We start from the raw sequence: 20052 nt of genomic DNA on the forward strand, positions 1-20052 counted from the left end.
TGTTTATTTGGGATTATCTAAACTAAATTAGTCTCTGGATATATCCGTAAATGATTATATAAATTGAGGTGGAAAATCCATCCTGAATGCTCCAAATATCACCTCGTGGGTTGGAGTCCCAGACTGTGTATAGAGGCTAAAATGAGATAATGCAAGCATTCATCTTCCTGACTGTGGATACAAGAAGCCCTCTAGATTCCGCCACATGGCTTCCCTGGAGTGATGGGCTATTCTTTGGGACTGGGAACCGAAGCAAATCTTCCTCCTTGCATTGCTGTTTCAACATTTATCTTATTCTATGAGTGTGTTTGCCTCAATGTGCGCATGCACCACACATCTTCAGAAGACGTTGGATTTCTTGGAGCTGCTGCTACATACAGCTGTGAGTTTCTATGGGGGGATGCTGGGAATTGAACTTGGGTCTTCCGCAAGAACAACAAGTGCTCTAAACCGCTGAGCCACCTCTCCAGACCTGTAAATTGCTTCTTGTCAAATATTTCATTAAAGTGATGAGGAAAGTAATGAATACAGACATCAACAGATCAAGAGACCACAAAGTAATCTCCATTTCATCCACTGGCCAGGACCAAGGCTCAAGGTTTTATCTTGGAAAGAAATCCAGGCTCCTTTGCAATGGGATGTTAACTCTTTTTATTAACTCAGGGTTAACATTTGATTTGCTTCACTGATTTCTTATTTGAAGTTGTGGATTCAACAGACAACAACTGGGTCCTTGCCACTCACAGGTGGCAAAATACATTGTAGTCAGAGGGGGGAGCAGGACAATATGGAGAGAGACAAGGTTGGAAAATTTTAAGGCAAATGTTATTCCCATAGTAAAGGGAACTGATCAAGCAGATCTGCGCATTTCAATGAAAATATATGAAATATTTGTCAAAATAATTAACATCGGTAAAAATTAGAACACATAGCTTATAAAATGCCTACATAGGCTTGGCAGAAATCAATCCAGCTGTATCATGTAGGCTCGTACTCTACTGGACCACACACAGCAGCATCCACCCAAGAGCAGAGTCCTGAGAGCAGAGGCCAAATGCACTTGAAAAGCAGTTGTGTAATGCGGAGGGCTGGCGATTAGTGACTCAGGGGCTGGCTTTGCATGTTTAAGGAGGAAATGCTTGGCTAGCAGGTGTCTTTTGGCTAGCCCTAAATGCCTTCCTTGGGCCTCCTCCACAGGCTCTGCATCTGTAGATGGCTGGTGGCTCAGGTCCAGGAGCCCCAGGGACACAGGAAGAAGAGTCGCGAGGATAGCTCGGCTCAGGAGAATGGCGATCTGTTTAGGTTTGGTGCTGGACCTTCGAGGTGGTGGCTGCAGTTCTGGAAGGAGATGACTTCATAGACATAGATTCTATCTCCAGTGGTCATACATCTTTTGCCCTGAAACCTTTTTATTTACAGTCTGACAAAACTGTCCCTCAGGCTGTTTGGTGGCCAGTGACACATGGGTGGGAGGCTAGGCCCTTTATCATAGGTGAGGACAGCAGAGGGTCCTGCCAGCCAGCTCGGCGAGATTTGCCACGGTACACGGATGCGTGGGAGAGGACTTGATGCGGTGCCAAGCATCTCTCTTTTTCTACTTTGGTCTTGGAATTTCAGTAAACTAGGGTCCCAGAAGCTACTCCGAAGCTGCAGCTGTGGGTCTCATAATTCGTTCCCATTTGAGTTCAGTTTTAGACTGCAGCCAGCAAGCAGAGTTTGAGGGGGTGTTGCAGTTTTAGCCACATGTCCTTAAGGGTCACCTCCATCTGGTTCAGGTGCTGAGAATGCTGCAGTAGGACCCAGCTCTGGGGGAGACCCAGCCATCAGACGCAGGACCACCCCAGGAACAGGCTATGGCTGACCGTCTGGAGGAAGGTGGATGGGCAAATGGGCAGACAGGAGGACCCTGCCCTCTGCAGGCAGCTGGCACCCCTACCCGGCCAGGAGGCAGGTGCGGCAGCAGAACTGGATGAAGAGCTTTCGTTCGCAGAGACGATTGGACTTCACCATCTCGCAGAAGGTCTCATCAGCTGGCACCAGGAAAGGAAGAGGAGGGATCAGATCAGACTTTGGGGCCTGTTAAGATTCAGCTGTTCTCCATTTGCGGGGCAGACACTGACGGTGCACCAAGCAGGGCACACAGTCTCTCATGAGCCATCTCAGTGCAAACGTCTGGTAAGGCCCAGGTGGTACTGGGGTATGGAACTTCTGCTAAGTTTAAGTGACGAGGGGTGGGAGTGAGATGGGGTGTATATAGGAGGGTCCTTGGTGCCCATGTGAGCCTCTTTCAGGGCGCTGCTGGTGGCTGCTTAGGAAGAATGGGGCGGGGGCTGCAGACAGAGGTGCAGGGCTAGAGCAGGAGGGAAAGCAGGCTTCAGGAATATAGTCTCGGGGACATTTCCCAGGAGAAGCCAGGCAGGCAGGACTCAGGGGTGGCAAGGTGGGGAGAGCAATGGAGGCTGGCACTCCAACTCTGCATTGTCACTAGGGACCAGACTGTCCTATGGCAGCCTTACTTTCTGGGGCTGGGCACATAGCCTGAGCAGCGACTTCCTAAACAGGAAATTTGAAAAGTAAACAAGGCACAAGTAGGTGCCCTAGAAGTCAGGACACCTGCAGGGTGCTGTATGGGCACTCTGCCTGTGAAGGGCCACGTTGGCATTATAACTAGGGATTGCCTGTCCACCCTTGAACCCATGGAGTGGGCGGATCCCTTCTCCTGCGTATCAGGATATGTTATCCAGAGCTGGCTCCCTGCAGCTCCTCCCTGCTGCTTGCTCAGTATGAGTTCCTCTTCCCAGACACAGCAAGCTGCTCCTGCATGAGGCCTCTGCTGTCCCCGCTCTGCCTGGCATCCCCACTGTCAATTTCTTCTGAGTTCCTAGTTTGATAATTTGTCCTCTTACCCTCACCATCTATCCACAAGCCAAAGCACAGCTGGGTTCCTCTTACTGAGCATGGGGCTCAACTCTGCCCTTGTGGTCCTGAGGATGAGGCCTTTCAGGCCTCCTGGTGTTGATGTCTGCTAGAGGAATGTTGCTGTATGCAAGCTGCCTGTAGCCTAGGTCAGGAGAATGGGAACGGTGTACAGACTGAATTGCTTTTAAGTTATGTAGCCAACTAGATGGTCAAACAAGTCAGAGACAAGCACCCCGCTCTGGGCCGCCACGCCTGTGCTTTCTCTTCTCTTTTTACCGCTCCACGGGCAGCTCTGAGGGTCGCCCTGCTGGCACTCACCGTTGCTGCAGGTGTGGTTGGTGATGCAGGAGGTCCCTAGCTGCGTGAAGCCGGCCTTACATCTGCTGCAGTTCCTACTGGAGCCCTCGCAGCTCAAGCAGTTTTCGTCACATCTGTGGGGAGACATCAGCTTCTCCTGAGGTTTGGGGAAAAGGCCCTACTACATGGGGTTCCCAAACCAGAACGTGCCAGCATATACCCCCAAACCCTCAGCTTTGGCTTCAATGGAGTAATGCATTGACACACATTGAGTGTTGGCGCATCGTTCTTGTTCAACCTCTCTGTTGCCATTGGAAGGCAAAGGCTGTCATAGTCAGTTGGTGGGAGCATTTCCAGGAGGGGAGGCTAGGCCTTGTTCCCAGAGACTCTCTGTGGCACACCTGGATATCCTAATACGGACACTAGTGACTCCCCACATGTGTCTCTCAGAGCTTCCAGCTGTCCAGCTGTGACAACTGTAGGACACACTCTACCTAGGGCCAATCCTGTTTCTGGAACTGGCCCTAGAGCAGCTCTCTACCAGGCTGAGCATGCTTGACTGACACATCTGCCTAACCTGGGGAGGGGGCAGTCATATTCCTGTTCCTGCTTCCACAGACAGGCCTGGCCCAGCCTGGCCCCACGGTCCTGCTAATACAGAGAGATATGACCTCATGTCACAAAAGTGGATTGCACCTGAAGCCACTCAGCAGTCTCATGGGAACATGGCTTCATTTATACCTGATCTGTGGGTGCTCTGTGCCTCGGTGGTAAAGCTAAGTAGCTCTGACAGGCAGGCCCCTGCATGCCTGAATTATACACTGTATGGCCTTGACAGAAACAACTTAGCTTGACTCTGCATGATTCCCACCCAGGCTGTGTGCTTACCCAAGCTGTCTCTGTTGCTATTTCTAGCTCCAGGTGACCAGGACTCAATATGTCTCCTGTCTGCTTCCTGCTTCCCTCGCTACTGTCAATAAAGTGTGGGACAGGCCTGGGGGAGGGGAAGAGGCCTTGCCATGCCTGGCCTGCCCTAGAGGCCCCATGTTTAAGACAGATGACTGTTGCCACCTATGTGAGGCCTTCAGTGATGAAATGCTCCGATGAGGTTTAATCTGAGTTACAAGAAGCCATTGTACAGCATCTCCTCAGCCTGGATGAGGTGGGTGTTTATCCCGAATGCAAAGGAGGATGGTAGGTTGCTAGAGCTCAGAGCGCTGGTTTCAGATCAGTGTGTAAGCCCCACAAGGAACCACTGCCAGATGTTGCTCCAAGACCATAGGAGCACCCTACTTTTGGTGCAGTTTTGGGAAGTCCCTGGTGTCTGGTTTAGCCACATTGTCTCCCAGGAGTACCCACTGGGTCCTGATGACACAGGTCCCCTGGAGATCTTCCTGGCCTCTCTCACAGGCACTCATGCCAGGTCAGACATTTCAAAGGATGTCGGTTGTCTGGGAGGCTCAGGGGTCCAGGTGAGAAAGAGGTGATATCTCCCATACCCCACTCCCCAAATGCTTCCCGTCTCCTGCTTCTAACTGTACCAGCACAATACTGTCTGGCAAGTGGTTTCTAGGGCAGGTGGGCTTCCAGGATACCTAACAGTTCTTCTGTAGTACTGAATTCACCTCTAAAACACCATGGCAACTTTACCATGCCAAATTCTGGAGAGACCTCTCTCTGTGCTACAGCAGGAGGTGTCCCTTCTCAAGAAAGAATGGGACACCTGCTTCAAGAGCCCTCATCAGGCTTCAGTCTGGGTACAAATTAGGCAGGAGGCACAGCCTGAGGACAGCTGTACCCACTGAGGAGTCGGAGACTGTCGAGGGCTGGGGGAATGAGTGGTAAGTCTACCCCTGGAGCAAAACACCCAGGGCTGCTCTCGTTCTCTTCCCAGAGGTCCTTGCTGAGATCCCCTTACTGAGTCTTGAGTCTGGCTGGCAGTTCTGAGTCACTGGCACGAACTGCTTTCAGTTTCAGGCTTCAGCGTCCTCCTGTCTTCGTTGTATTCAAGTTAGCAACCAAGCAGGCCTATGCCATTCTGGCTTCAACATCTAGCCCTTAGATGGTTATGTGTTCCTTGGGGCTTCCCTGGCTCTTCTGCAGGGGAAGCATGGTATCAGGGAGTATTTTGGGGCCTGGAGGCCGCCTGTGGCTCACTGGCAGCTGTGGCTGCCTGAGTTGGGAGAGGCATCCAGAACCATGTGTATTATAAAGGGTCCTCAGGACCACAGTCTCCATAAGGTGGAATCGTGTGAAGTCGGGTACTTTATCACTTGGGGTCTGTGCAAGGCTCCTGGGGGTGTGCCTCCAGAATCAGGTAGATCAGCTCCAAGCTGAGGCTGAACTCCCCTCTGGGGCTGTTAGCATCCCTCAGATAAAAACTAGAACCCAGGAACTTCTGTCCAAGGGGCATTTGTGGCTGGCCTCCCTCCTGTCTCCTGGAGGCTGGAATGACATGACTTCTGGATGTCACAGTCAGCATCCCCAGGAGTCTGGGGCACTTGACAAATGGAAGTGATTATCATCATTAAGTTCCATGCTGTCCCTGTGCTGCTGTCCCTGGTTTAATTATCAGTAAACCAGCTGGCTTGTGAAATGAAAGGTTTACTGCACACAGCTGTGCCCATGGCCCTGCCCACAGGACTCAGCATGGCAGCAGGAGGAGTTTAAGTTCCCTGTTTAAGCCAACCCAGCAGGGTGCTGACCCTTGTACACACATAAGACCCCCCCACCGACCCCTCTTTTTCAGTGCAAGGACTTGAACTCATCAGTGTACTGTTTATAGGTGACAACCCACCGACATTCTCAAAATAGCGCAGGAAGCAGACCCCCACCGTGGATTTTGCAACTGGGAGTGGGAGCTGGCATGGGCTCTCACCTGTGTCCTGACATAAGTGTCCCCGAGTGGGTTTGCTTTGAGTCTTTTGCAGACAGAAGTCCCCTACCTCCTCTTCCCTCCAAGGCCACCCCTCCATTGCATCAGCACTGTCACCTTCAAATGGCCACCTGCTGCTCTCACACCATACTCTGCCTGTCCAGCTCCTGGCCTGTTTATGATGTCCTGACCTGGCACACTTCCCAGCCAGCCAAACACACAAGCACAGACTAAAGCACACATTTGCTCCTTGAAGTACCACAGTAGCAGGGAGCACTCACATAGTGTTGCCAGGAGCAGACATATCTCATAAAAAAAACCTTACGTTATTAGAACATCCTAAACATCACATTCTGTACATCTCTGAAGTGTTTGAAGACCACCTGTCTAACATATTTCTCTGTTTGGCCTTGAAAACATTCCTAATATGACTACAAGTTGGGACTCCTAGCAATGGGAGCAGAGGTTGTTCCCAGTGCTTTGGCTGGCTTTTAGTAACCTATTCCTTGCCCAGCCTTAATATGGGGGAAGTGCTGAGTCTTACCTCACCAAGTGTGTGCACTCATGGGGTAATGGAAAGAGAGCAAAAAGGTAAAAACATATGTACTGTCTAAGCCAGGGCTGGCTTTGCCATGAGGACATGACCAGGCTTGTTTAACTTATCTAAAATATCTACGTTAGAGAAAGTGTTAACTCCCATACATGTAGTTGCGTTGGTCACCTACAGTGTGAAAGCATGCTGTACCATGGCTTGAGCAGGACTGCCCTGTACCATCTGCCACTGGTGAGGGCCATGTGGCAGCCCCTTGTTAATTCTGTTTCCTGTCCTAACCCACTGCTACCCAGTGCCTGCATATGGTAAGTGCTTTACAAATAATTAGGCATTAAGAGGGGTTTGAAGGCTGCCAGCTGGCTTGAGACTTTGACAATCACTAACTGTAGGCATCCCTTCCTCAGTAAATGGTTTCCTGTTTGCCCTCAGCACCTACAGCAGCAGGTGGCGAAGCATGTTGATTCCCTAGGCTCCAGGGATAGTGATGCCACACTTACTGCAGGACCCAGATGACCACTACTCCCCGCTAACCTGGGCCACAGCCCGGAAGACCATACCTTCGGCACACTTTGTGGGGTAAGCCAGGCATCTCTTCTGGGTAGAAGCCCTCACCACACGCTGGCACACATTTCCAGTCTTGGAAGTGGAAGCTTTTTGCACAGTGAATACATTCTTCTCTGCTGGGCCCTGACAGGTGAGGGGAAAGAAGCAGATGTCAAGGACATGTCTGGTGTTCTAGAATATCTGTGGGGATCTTCAGATGTCCCTAGGCCACCCACACAGCTGACACCTTCTAGGAGCTCAGTGAGAGTTGTCTATGTGACTGGAGGTAGACCACCCCCTTTTCACATCGGAGGCCTAAATTAAGCTCAGTGGGGAGCTCTACCTGGGCCATCATGACTGACTTTGGTTCTATGCATCTCCTTTCCCATCAGCTTTAGGCTAGAATCAGTGTAGTAGCTACTCAATAGGTGCCGTATTTTAATTGTATCACACTGAAGTGATGGTGTCTGAGGTTCACTGGGTTAAAATGGGCATGGTACCCAAGCTATTTCCACATGGTTCCTACTTCTCATCATGAGAATGACATACTTGTGTGTGTGTGTGTGTGTGTGTGTGTGTGTGTGTGTGTGTGTGTTTGTGCATGAGTGTGGTTTGGAAGACAATCTTAGATGTTCTCCCCAGGAATACTGCCTACCTCTTTTGAGATGAGATCTCTTTTTGGCCTGGAGCTCACTAATTAGGCTAGACTGAGTGGCCAGTGTGCCCCAGGACTCCTCCTACCTTTGGGCTTCTGTAACGTACAAGAGCATCCACAGGAGTCTCTTCTTTTCCCCTATGGTTTGGTTGTGTGACCAACCCCCAGCCACCCCAAAACTGGAATTCCCTCAGGGTTATCTTGCTTTTGATTAAAGCTTAGTCTCATGCTTGGGCCAATCTCCACCCTACCCCTTCCCCATGTTTGTCCCTAGAGAGCATCTGCAGGTCAAGGTGGCAGACTGGTACACTTGGAGGGTCACTCTATTGTGGGCCTCAGGGACTGTCTGCGCCTGACACTGTCCTACTGCCTCACCTCTCGTCCGCTCCACTGCTAGCCCTGCCGCCTTTCCTCCAACCTAGGTCCCACTGCTTTCTTGGTGGTGGTATTGGGGCTCACACATAGAAGGTGTGCACACTACCACTAGGCAGTACCCCTAGATCATGCTCAATGGCTTAAACCTAGCAGTGATTATGAGGGGGATGTGGCGGTACACACTTACAACCCCAGCACTCAGGATGTGGAGGCAGGAGGATTAAAAACTTAGGGACAAAATACTGAGTCCCCGTTTTCAGTTTTTAAAAGTTGATTATGGGGTGAAGGTGTATTACATCATTGCCTAGCATGAATGAGGACCTGAGTTTTATTGTTTTTTTTTTTGTTGTTGTTGTTGCTGTTGTTTCTTTCTTTCTTTTTTTTTTGAGACCAAGTTTTTCTGTGTAGCCCTAGCTGTCCTGTAACTCACTCTGTAGACCAGGCTGGCCTTGAACTCACAGTGATCTGCCAGCCTCCTTTACCTTCTGATTGCTGGTATCCAATACCACTCAGCTGCGGGCCTTAATACCCACCACCAGAAAATAAGAAATTAGGGGAAATGCTGGTCGCAGGTTCAGTACCCAGAAGAAGAATGCTGGTATTTGTCACAACAATGTGAATGTGCTTAACTGAACTGTACATCTGAAAATGGCCAGGCTGGGATGGCAGGCCCAGTGAGCATGGGAATAATAGATGTCAAAACAATAGCAGAGGAGAAGCTGTTCTAATGTGCTTGTGATGTTTTGACTGTCAACTCAATTGCATTTAGAATGGCCTAGGTAACACCTCTGGCTTGTCTGAGGGTGTTTCCAGAGAAGCTTAACTTCCCTCAGTGTGGGTGGCACCATCCTGTGGGCTGGGGTGCTGGACTGAATGAAAAGGGGGCGGGTGAAGGAGACAGGCAGCTGAGGAGCAGAGTTCATCTCTCTCTCCTAGCCACGCATGCAGCGCGGCCAGCTGACACACTCCTGCTTCCACTGTTAGAGCGTTTCATGCTACCATGCCTTCTCCACTCCCACAGATGACATCCTCAAACCGAGAGCCAAAATAAACCTCCCCCAAGTTGCTTTTGTAAAGCATTTGGCTACAGTATTTGCTAGTGAAAAAAGTAATGGAAACAATTCTATAGCAAGAATAGGGCAACTAGCCAGTCGGTGATGACACACATCTTTAATCCCAGCACTCAGGAGGCAGAGGCAGGCCGATCTCTGTGAGCTCAAGGCCAGACTAGGGTACAGAGGGAGTTCCAGGACAGCCAGGGCTCTTACACAGTGAGACTCTGTCTTAAAAATACAAATAGTAAAAATAATTATAAATGGCTAAGATGGTAAATTTTGCTATATGTAGCCCATTATAATAAAAATGCTAATGAGCACATTTTTTTATGAAACTTTCACAACTACTAATTATGATGTTATACTCAAAAGCTCTCAGGGATTCCATGCAGTCTTTATAGGCTCCAGGCATTTTAGGAGCCCCACAGTGTTAACGATGACAGCTCAACTGGCTATGCTAACCTATTATGCTAGGTCTGGTACACATAGAAACACAGGGCCCTGCTCAGAAGGCAAGAAGAACACGTTGTGAGAAGTGCTAAGGTAGAAAGTATTCCTTTCCCTTGAAACCTCTCTGGACCTGTCGTGGTATTTTCTCACTCGCCGTTTCTTGCTCTACCTTCCTAGGCACAGGCCAGGGTAAACCGTCCCAAGGGCCTAGGGCACTGCTTCTCATCCTGGCGAGCATGCAGGCATGTCCACTGGCTGCCACTTGTCCTGGGAGGGTACATGAAAGCAGGCACTTCCCTCTGCCATGGGCCGACTCATCAACCCTGAGCCAAGATCACAGCCTCAATGCCAGGATGCTCTGTGTACCAGCAATTGCGATGGCCAAGCGTCTCATTCCCACAAAGCTCAGTGCACTTGGAACACTGTAGGCTAGGCCACCATGCTGTCACCAGGCACAGGTGCTTCTAAGGAGATCACACCATACGGAAATGACTCTGAGTGGGGAAGAGAAGGCTCTGGCCCCAGTCACTTCCCCCGGGGTTACATGTGTTCCCGGAAGGCTAAAAAGAGCCTAGGCAGAGGGCATGGGGAGACATGGAGAATTCCTCTCTTCCAGCAGAACTGCCTGCTGTTGACCTGAATTCTTCAAGTGATGGAGGAGACACAGGACTGAGGTAAGAAAACCTACAAGTGACTCAATGCAGCCACTGGCTGCTAGACAGGCTGGGGATCCCGAAAAAGATAACTGAATTATTGAAATCAAAAGAGTTACAGACCACAAGCTTGAATGCTTTGGATTCAAGTGACCCTGACATTTAAATAGGTAGCACTGGAGACTCATCTCAAGCAGCCTGGATTAAGCCCAGGCTGAAAAGAGGAAGTAAGAAGGCAGCAGGACAACCAGGTGGGAACAGCTGCCAGTCGCCCATGGACAAGATTCTTCTTAAGGTTAAGCCTGGATCCTTCTGGGGTTGTCTGAGGATGGGGTGGAGGAGGGCATGTCTCCCACAGGAGGCCTAGGGTCAGCCCCGGTCATAGCTTGTGGACACTGGATCTCTGGCATGTCCACTTGGATAGCATAATTGATAGCTTCGCGAGGCTCCCACGGGACCATATGGAGGATGACAGTGCCTGCCTCCTGGCATTTCTAATAAATGGTTTTGTGGCAAATGAGATTTAGCTGAAACCTAATTCTTATATTGTCACTGTAGCAAACACTCCATCTAATGCGAGTTTCTTAGAAGGCAGCAAAGTGCTGGGGGCAGGAAGGGAGTCGGGGAGAAAGCTTCACCTGGAACGTATCTGTGCACATAACTCACGATGCATGCGGATGACTGCAAAACGAAACCCAATAAAATGAATGAAATCTCTGCTATATTCTGCATAAAATATGTGCCGGGAGACATCTGTGCTATAATCTCGGTGGGGAACTATAATGCATGTAAAATTGTTTATAGCAGTCTTTTCCTCTTTGAATAAAACGTTCAAAATAAGTGGAGATGGGTACAGAGGACTGAAGTTCTGTTTTATCGCACCCTGCCCGGAACTGTCCCCACCCCTCTCTGGGGCCTCTCAATCTTTATGGTGCTGCATTTTAGTTTAATTCTGCAGCAAGTGTAGAGTTTTAAGGCCAGCCAGCTTCCAAGCTGCTAAACATCCTTTATTTCTCGCCTAAAAGCATTCATGGCATGGCTGTTTTTAAGGCTGGGTAACCCAGGCAGCTTGCTAAGAGTGGGTCTTTGCACTTTTGATTGTTCGTTTTTTAATTTAGAAAACTGTTGGCTTCAGGTACATAACAAACTTTATCATCTCAAACATCTTAAAGTGTAGAATTGGGTGGTATTACTGAATTCACATCAGTGGGCAGCCATCAGGACCCTCCATCTGTGGAACATTTTTAATTTCCCCTAACTTGCACTTCTGTACTTATTAAACAGTAACTCCTCATTCTCCCTCTCCAGCCCTGGGAGGCTGGGAAGACCTTTGTGTTTTTATAGTCTATTTGCCCCATACATCCTGCATGGGAGGCAAGTGCTCTACCCCGAGCTACACTCTAAGTCCCTTGCCTTTGAGTTTTATTCTGTAATAAACGCAGAAACCCACAGAGTCACAGAACTTCCTGAATTTTCAAGATAGCTGGCCTGCTCACCTTGGTGACCATGCATACAAATGTCCAATGAGACAAAAGACTTGGCAGCTTACCCACACAGGTTCTGCAGGTGTGATGGCACTCCCCACATTTGATCAGCTCAGAATCAAAGTAGGTGCCCGGTTCACAATCTGGAATGCAGCTGCCCCGTGCCAGGCTGGTGAAAAAAAAAAACAAGGCCCATTTCTGTGTGTGTTCCAAAATTCTAATTAAATTATGATCTGTCCTCAAATGCTTTTCACAGGAGGAAATGAAAGTTATCAAACACTGTGCTTTGTGTCACTGGAGGTTCCCAGCTAATGGAAGCTGGCAAAGCTGCTTTGAAGCCAGCTGGAGGTCCTGGGGCCTCCAGCCTAGTGAGGGGGCCAAAGCTTCCAGCCTTCTCCTACGCCACGATGGCTTCCCTCCATAGCTTTTCCTGACACCTGAATTAGAAACACCCCTCTCTCTGGAGAACTGAAGCATCCAGCGGCTGCCACTGTGGCAACCAAAGGGTCTACGTTTGTATGTGAGGAGGGTAATGGCCACTAGGCTGACCTTCAGTCCTAGACCTGTTCTGGATTCTTCCTTGCTTAAAACTCACCTGTTTAACAGGGACTTGAAACAAGGGGCTCTCCTGGCAGCTGACAGCCCTGCTGTGTGCGGCTCCTGCCTTGCTTTCTCACTCCATCAGTGGCTGTGCATCTTTCCCTTAGTCAGGCAGCCCAGCAGGCAAGGCGTCAAGACACAAACTGAGCTATACCACCCATGCAGGACCTGGCTCCGCCACTTCCCAGCTGTGCAACCCCAGGCAAGCCAGCAGACTCCACTTCCTCCTGGTAATTGGTTCCTACAGCATAACCCTGCTTGGAAGACTCACTGAGCAAATGCATATAACTGTTCCATGTCTGGCACACAGCAGTGTAAATAAATGTCACCTACTATGATTTCTTTGGTTCCTGGGATTGTACTGTGTCTGATGCACACGTTTTAAATGGGTTTGCCAATAAACAGATTGAGCAAGGGCTCTGGGGTGCATCTGTCAGATTCAGAAAGTCCTGCTGTGATGTGATTTACAATTAGAAATATATATTTAGGTGTCATCCTGGCACATAGCTCCCAAACTCTCTAGAATCAATAGTGGCAAGCGTCACTTTGTGTGCTAATGAGATGACTGGTAACTGGGGCTCTTCAGCAACTTCATGGTGGGGGACTGGTTGCCAGGTGAACAGACTGCCAATCAAAGAACAGGACTCTCCAGCCCCACCACCCCAACCTCAGAGGAGGCAAAAAGAGACCGAAGGTAGAACCAGTCACCACTGGCCAATAATGTTAACATCAACTCAGGTCTCCATAATGGAGTCTCCATGACAACACCAAAGGAGATGATTCAGTTTCCAGGTTGGTGAACAAGAACATATACACAACTCAGGAGGCTGAGGCAGGGGGGACAGCCACGAGTTTGAGGCCCCATTTCGGCTACAAAGAACACATGCATCCATCTACTGGGAGGGTATCGCACCCAACTCCACAGGAATGTAAGAGCCTATGCTCTTGACCCTGCCAGCATTGCTATGTATAATACTTCAGCCCACTTCCTTTATAACACCTGTATACTAAACGGCTAACGTAAGGAAAGCGCCGCCCTCTTCCAGGAGCAGGCTCAGCAAAGCCATCAAACCCAAGGACAGGCTGAGGGAACCCCGACAGTCAGCTGGAAGCAAGGATGGCTTACAACCTGAGGTCTGGAGATAGCCTCAAGTAGGACCAGCGTTGGGAACTGAGTCCTCAACTTGTGGGATTATTCAGTTAGGCTTATGGGATATCCAGTGGGTGTCCACCCATCATGTTTTGATGATCAGAAGGTAAGTGTGCTGTGCTGCATATGTAGACCCCCCCTCCCCTCCGCTGGTGATTTGCACCTCCTTCCGTGGGGTGATGCTCCACAGATGGCAGATGATCCCCTGGGACTTTTTCCACTGCGGTGCCAGGGCCACCAAGCAGGAGAGCTAAATCATGTTTGTAATATCCGACACTTTCCTGTGAACCCCTCCAGCATTTATCCCCCTAAAGAGATGGATGGCCAGGAGACAGCAGCATGGCTGTTCTCTCACAGCTGTGAGGTGACAACAGTGATCTGAAGTCACAGCTGCAGAGGACATGGGACAATAAAGGAAGCTCTGTGTGGATTACGGCTGGTGATGCTCCCCTTGCTGTGTTTGTGCTCCTCCATGAAAGCTTACTAGTACTGCAGCCATCACACCTGCTCGCCACACCTATTTCTGCCGAGAGGCACACCCTCCCCTGCACCCGTCCCTGACTTCACTCTTCCCCAAGGGAACTAGGCTCCAGGGAGTTGGATCCATGGAGGCTTCCATCCTTTACACTTGAGCTAGCAGCCTGCGAGTTCAAAGCTGTAGACACCAGTGCTAGAGGGGCCCAGGATATTAAGGCTGCCCTCCCTAGCCCCCTGGTCACGGCCTCTGGTAAATTGTCTCCTTTCTCTCAGCTTTGTTCTTCCTTTCGCTTTTAATCCTGCCCTGTCTAGCCGGTGGGTTTAAAGAATGGTAGATACTGTGTGTGACTTTTGGAAGGTCTTGTTTCCCTGCCTGTCACCCAAAACTCTGATCTGAAAGAAAGGGCGGGATGAGGGCAGTGTCACCGAAGCAGCCACGTGGAGCCTTCTGGGAAAGTCATTGACCTCCCCTGCATGAAAACTATGAGAACCACTAAGACTCCATGAGCCGCTGTAAAAGTTAATGGGGACGATTGCAGTAAGAGCAGATGCCCCCTAAGGTCATGTCCGTTGTTGTGAGTTCTAGTCTCATCAGCAGTGGGAAGAGAGGCTGAGCTGGGTAAGTGCAGTGTGGCCTTGTAGTGCCTCATGAGGCACCTGCTGCTCCCGGTCTGGACCACAGTCTCCCCTACCTGGACATCTGCTGGAAACACAGGGGCTCAGCCTTTACCTTCCTCACTGTCATTTGGACACAAACCCCCAAGGTTCCCATGTCTCTCACAGGCACAGATGACGCTGACTTTCCCTCTCTTCCTTTCCACAGAGACAACGGTGCTAGTCCCTCTATATGGGCGTGTCCTGGCCACAGCTTACTTTGAATACTAACTTTCTACACTTTTGGACAGTAACTGGTAATAGGCGTCTATCTGATGTCACTAAATGTACTGAATGAGTCAAACAAAAGGTTTAAAATTATTTGAAGATTCTTTAGCCTGGCAAAGAGACTTGTTTGTTGTTTTGTCTTTTAATGCTGAACTTTTATAGGGCAGAATTCTGTGGCACTGGGAGGATCAAGAATCCCTGGGACATCCTTGGGGAGCCAACTTCATTCTCTGGCTGAAGATGGGAAACACTGAGGTGGCTGGCTATGAGGAGAGAAGACCTAGGATGGCCAGGAAGGAGGGTGGGTCAGCCCCGCACCTGTGGCCCGGGCCAGGAACTGGAGTGGAGCGGTTTACTAGTGCAAAGGAAAGTGACCTGAGATTCCTAGGAAGTCCCCCTGGCCGCCCAACAACAAACTCTATTGTGTCTGATGTGTTCAACAGCCACTCTCACCAGCTCTCCAAACCTGGCCTAAAACGTAGCAATTTTAACCATACTCCAACTTCGCTTCCTCAACAGTCCCTTGACTTGACAGCCAGGACTCTGTGGGCTCCAGGCCTTTGACATCGTGGCTTTCAGGAATGGATGCAAACTCTCGAGAAACCAAGCAAGGCATGGATGCTGTGGCTCCCTCCCCGGCCCCCCAGTTCAGGGCAGCCTCACCTGAATCCTTCCTTACACACAGTGCACTTCTCAGGCTCATCCACACACTTCTGACAGCTCGGGTGGCACTTGAGGCAGTGTCTCTGACCTGGAGAGAGGCAGAAGATGGGAGGCAGAGGATGGCATGGGGGTGGGTGGGGTTCAGAGCAGAGAGTGAGCTCCGGCATGCTAGGTGGTCTTAGCATAACAGCTCTCCCTAAGCCCTCCCCAGAGCAGGCCAGGAAATTAGCCACGGACCTGGGCCTTAGACCCCAGTTCTTCCACATCCCTTGTCTGGAGTATGTCAATCAAATCCTCAAAGGACCAGCGGGCTTCAAAGGTGGTCCCTCCTTAGAGGAGACACTCTCATTCTGCTTACGGCCACAGGGACTGGAGTCAATTCCTGGCTAGCTGACTACACTTGAATCAGGTGCAAGTCTTTATAGCCCTTTGGGGTACCCTGGAGGCCACTGGCCCCTCTCCCAGTGAGTCTCTCATGGGAGTCTTCACTGAGGACTTGGTACCTCTAGAGTGAGGCAGGGCTCCATCCCTCCTCTCAGGAGCTTCTGGGCCATTCCAAGTCCCCCTTGCACGTCCCTGCTTCCTTATGTAGTTCATTTGTGTTGGTTCCTCATCAAACCCCAGCTGGCGTCACTACTCCATGCCGGGCCCGTGAGCTGAGGGCCCTGCTATACCTCTGTGTGGCCTCCCTGGACTCCAGGGGTGGCATCACAAGCACTCATCCGGTGCTCAGCAAGGACAGTGGTGAAGGCTGGCTGAACGGACCTGGGAATTGAGGAAGCTACATGTGTGGTTGAAAATGAGCCTGGTTGGCAGCCCAGGCACGTGTCCGCAAAGCTGGGACCTGCTGGGACGGGGCCCTGCTGTTTCCCCTCTGAAGGAATGTCTTTAGACTTCCTGGCTCCTTCTAACAGGCATGGTGGGACAGGTGACAGGCTGGGTCAGTGCAGGGGTGTGAACAGGGAGACAAGGGGTCAGGGGTGCTGCCTGCAGAACCTCTGAACTCTTTACCTGAGAGCCATCACCTGTCTGTCTAACACAAGCCTCCTCTTCCACCTCTTGCAGAATGTAAGGCCAGTTGCTAAAACACACACTGGAGTTCCTGCCCATCCATCCCCCACATCTACCTGGGGCAGGTGGACCAACCGGATACCTGGCTTCCTGGCTGAGTTTGAGTCCCACCTCTGTCACTACTAGTTAGGGGCTTCTTACTCCCTTTCAACTCCAAGATAAGGAAAATAGTGCTCTCCTCTTAGGGGTATGGCCAGTACTGTGAAGAGCCACACAGACACTACCCAGACCTCCTGGAACCCTGTCAGCAGGGGCCTGCATCTAAATCCCAAATTGTACTCATAGCACTTCCTGGGAGCTTCAACCTCCCAATTACGTAACCTATATTGATGCACACAGCGCTGCCTTTCCTGGATGAGAAATGACAAGATGGGTGGCAGGGCATCCTCTTCCGGTGTCTCATGTGAGGCTAAGCTGTGGACCTGTGGGCCAGCTACTTTTCCTGCACCCTGAATTCCAGTGTGCAGGGCTCATCTCAACAGTGCTCGGATGAGTGGCAGCAGGCTGCAGCTGCCTGTGCTGTGGATTCACACTCCTGTATAGAGAGAGCTGCGAAGTGCCGCACCCTTAAGATGGCGCTGGCTTCCGCCTTCTGCTAGCCTGACAGCAGGTGCTCTCTGTGACAAACAACACCTGTATTTGGTTAAGGCTGGACCACCCGCATTTGGTTAAGGCTGGCTATCAGGCTTGCTTCCACGTACGTGGACCTATCTGCATGTTCCACGTGGCATACTGGGGTTGGCCGCCCAAGGGCTTTTAAGCTGTGGGTTGGCGCTCCCCGGTGCTCCCCGCTCCCCGGGAGAAGAAGATTGTCCAAGGTTCTTGAATAAACTGCTTAAAGAAGAGGCTGGGTGTTGCGTCTTCCTTGCTGGTCGAGGCGGTCGCGACACACTCCCAGCCCCCAGCCTGGTGAAAAGTCCCAGGTAAGACCAATAGTGTACAGGAATCCAATGGCCCAGGACATCCTCCCAGAATAGGAGAGCACAGCCCAGTGGTGTGCAAGTGTGTGTGTGTGTGTGTGTGTGTGTGTGTGTGTGTGTGTCTGTCTGTCTGTCTGTCTGTCTGTCTGTGGACAGTCCACTTACTTTCATCAGCATAAAGTCCGGCAGGACAGAGGGTCACACAGGTGTTCGTCTCCTGGTGGTGATAGAATCCGCGGCGACAAGACAGGCACTGTGTTGGGCTCCTGCCTGTGCAGGTCTCACATCCCTTATGGCATCGACGGCAGCGTCTGGCTGCTGTGTCCCCAAAGTAGCCCAAGGGGCACTCACTCACACACTTCCTGTGGGGCCAAGTGCAGACGAGGGTTTGTCTGTTTCCTGTGCCCACCCCGTATGGTTCTTACATGGGCTGAGGCTGCATTGCTAGCTGAGGACATAGGATCCCGGGATTGGGTGGGGGGAAGTTAAGCCATAAGTAAGTTCCCCTATGTCTGCTGACTACAGCGGGGGTTGAGGGGTGCCCTGAGGTACAAACAGGCAGGTCCGAAGATTAGGAATCCAGTTCCAGACACTGGGTCTGGTGGCCCACAAGTATAATCCCAACACTTGGCTGAGGCAGGAGGATTCTGAGTTTAAAGTCAGTCTGGGATACATACAATAACCTTATTTAAACAAGACAAAACAGAGCAGAAATCCTTTCCCATTCTGAAGATCATTTGGTTTTCTATAGACTTCGGTGTTAACTTAGAATTTCATTTGTTCATTTGCTTTTTTGGGGGGGTTCTTTTCTTCTTGGGGAACAGGGTTTCTCTGTGTAGCTATGGCCTGTCCTGGAATTCAGTCTGTCAACCAAGCTGGCTTTGAACTCGGAGACCCTCATGCCTCTGCCTCTCAAGTGCTAGTATTAAATGCATGCACCACCACTGCCCTTCTTGACTTGGAATTTCTGACTGGGTCAAATCCTACACGGATGCCCGCATAGAACAAGTTTGATGGTCAGTGAATGAAGCTGCAGATGACTGCCCTTGGCCAGAGCCAGGGGTGTCCTGGGCCTAGGGTAGGGACCCCAGATACAGCAAGATCTGTATCTCACCACCACAGTGCACAGCACGCCTGTGACTGGCCTGCCTGGCTCTCATGGACGGGTGTCAGCAGTGTTGAGGTACATCTGCCGTCCAGACCTTTAGGGCGTCCAGCGCTGTCCTGCTGTCACCTTGGCTTTCTAAGCAAGGCGCGTGCAACACATGGTGCATTGACTAATGAGAAAGGGCAGCTTCAAGCCTGCTAGGGCATGGCACAAGGGTCTGTAGCTTGCACACTCCCCACAGAAGGGACAGCTTGGGCTGGGACAATTGGTTATAAGCTAGGCATCCCAGGCCAGGTCTGTCAGAGGTCTCCTTCAGGGGACAGGAAGTAGCACCGACTTTCTAGGAAGACCCAGCTGCAGCCTGTCCAGGAGCCATGTCACCCTGCTGGTCCTCTGAGGCCTACAGGACAGGGTCTTGGTCTGGATCCTCTGTGAGCAGGCATGTGTACTCAGTATGGCTGCAGAATGGTGTCTACACACTGCCAGCAAACTGTTCAACTTCTCACATTTTCATAATGGACGTGTATCACTTGTGTGATTAGAACTGATATACTAAACTTTTCAAAAAGAATGCAAAGCTGTTAACTTTGACGCAGTTTCTTTGGGTTATACAGCTCGACATGGCCGCCTCAGTGCTGTAACGTGGGGCTCTAGGTCATACAGACAGCAGCTCCAGCCACTTGTTACCTGCTTGTCTTGGCGTTCCCCAGGCTGAAGTGGACACAGTTCAAGCACTGGTCTGCATTGGGGCCATCGCAGCCTTTGTCACCACACTCAGGATGGCACGCACCTTAAAGACACAAGCACATCTTTTCATCCAGAGAGATGCTTTCTCCACACAATCTAGCCCTCTGTCAGATTACCACAGCCCCCAGGTCCTGGAACTTCCTTCAAGAGTGATGTCTTATGGGGATACCAGACCAGAGACTTACTCATGGGATGTGGTCCCCGCTCGGGGCTGTCCTGACTCTCCATGGAGGAAAGCCATTGGTGGTAATGAGGGACCAAGGCCAATGAAGAGGGAACTGAGATCCTAGAAATGTGGCATTACAGCCACCACGATGGACCAGCACCTTGTTATACACACTGTGTGTTTGGGCTGTGACAGTGCAGCAATGAAATGCCAGCGGAGGGTGAAGGAGTCTCTCCATTTCCACACTGGTGAGCCTGCCGTTACACAGAATGGAAGGGGACAGGGACAGTGGGAACACGCCCTGGATGAAGCTCATGGTGACTGTGGGTTGAGCTCCTTCCTGCTGAATTTTCTTTTCTGGTTTCCCTCACTCTGTCAGCAGTAAGCCACTAATGTCTTCCCTCAAGTC

General features: G+C 50.7%; 1 protein-coding gene across 2 annotated transcripts in view; it reads right to left on the reverse strand.

Moving 5' to 3' along the window:
- Window positions 1-627: 627 nt before the first annotated feature.
- Pcsk6 (proprotein convertase subtilisin/kexin type 6) overlaps window positions 628-20052 on the reverse strand; it is a 190139-nt gene continuing 170714 nt past the window's right edge. For both annotated transcript variants that reach the window (XM_021235532.2, XM_021235531.2), the window contains 7 exons: window positions 19418-19520; window positions 17788-17984; window positions 15632-15719; window positions 11925-12028; window positions 7202-7331; window positions 3238-3350; window positions 628-2030 (listed from right to left, as the gene is read on the reverse strand). In XM_021235532.2, the coding sequence (XP_021091191.1) occupies window positions 1933-2030; window positions 3238-3350; window positions 7202-7331; window positions 11925-12028; window positions 15632-15719; window positions 17788-17984; window positions 19418-19520 (833 nt within the window). In that variant the 3' untranslated portion in view covers window positions 628-1932. The remainder of the gene's footprint in view (window positions 2031-3237; window positions 3351-7201; window positions 7332-11924; window positions 12029-15631; window positions 15720-17787; window positions 17985-19417; window positions 19521-20052) is intronic.

Source organism: Mesocricetus auratus, unplaced genomic scaffold (genome assembly GCF_017639785.1).
Source record: "Mesocricetus auratus isolate SY011 unplaced genomic scaffold, BCM_Maur_2.0 Super-Scaffold_4256, whole genome shotgun sequence".
NCBI classification, from domain to species: domain Eukaryota; kingdom Metazoa; phylum Chordata; class Mammalia; order Rodentia; family Cricetidae; genus Mesocricetus; species Mesocricetus auratus.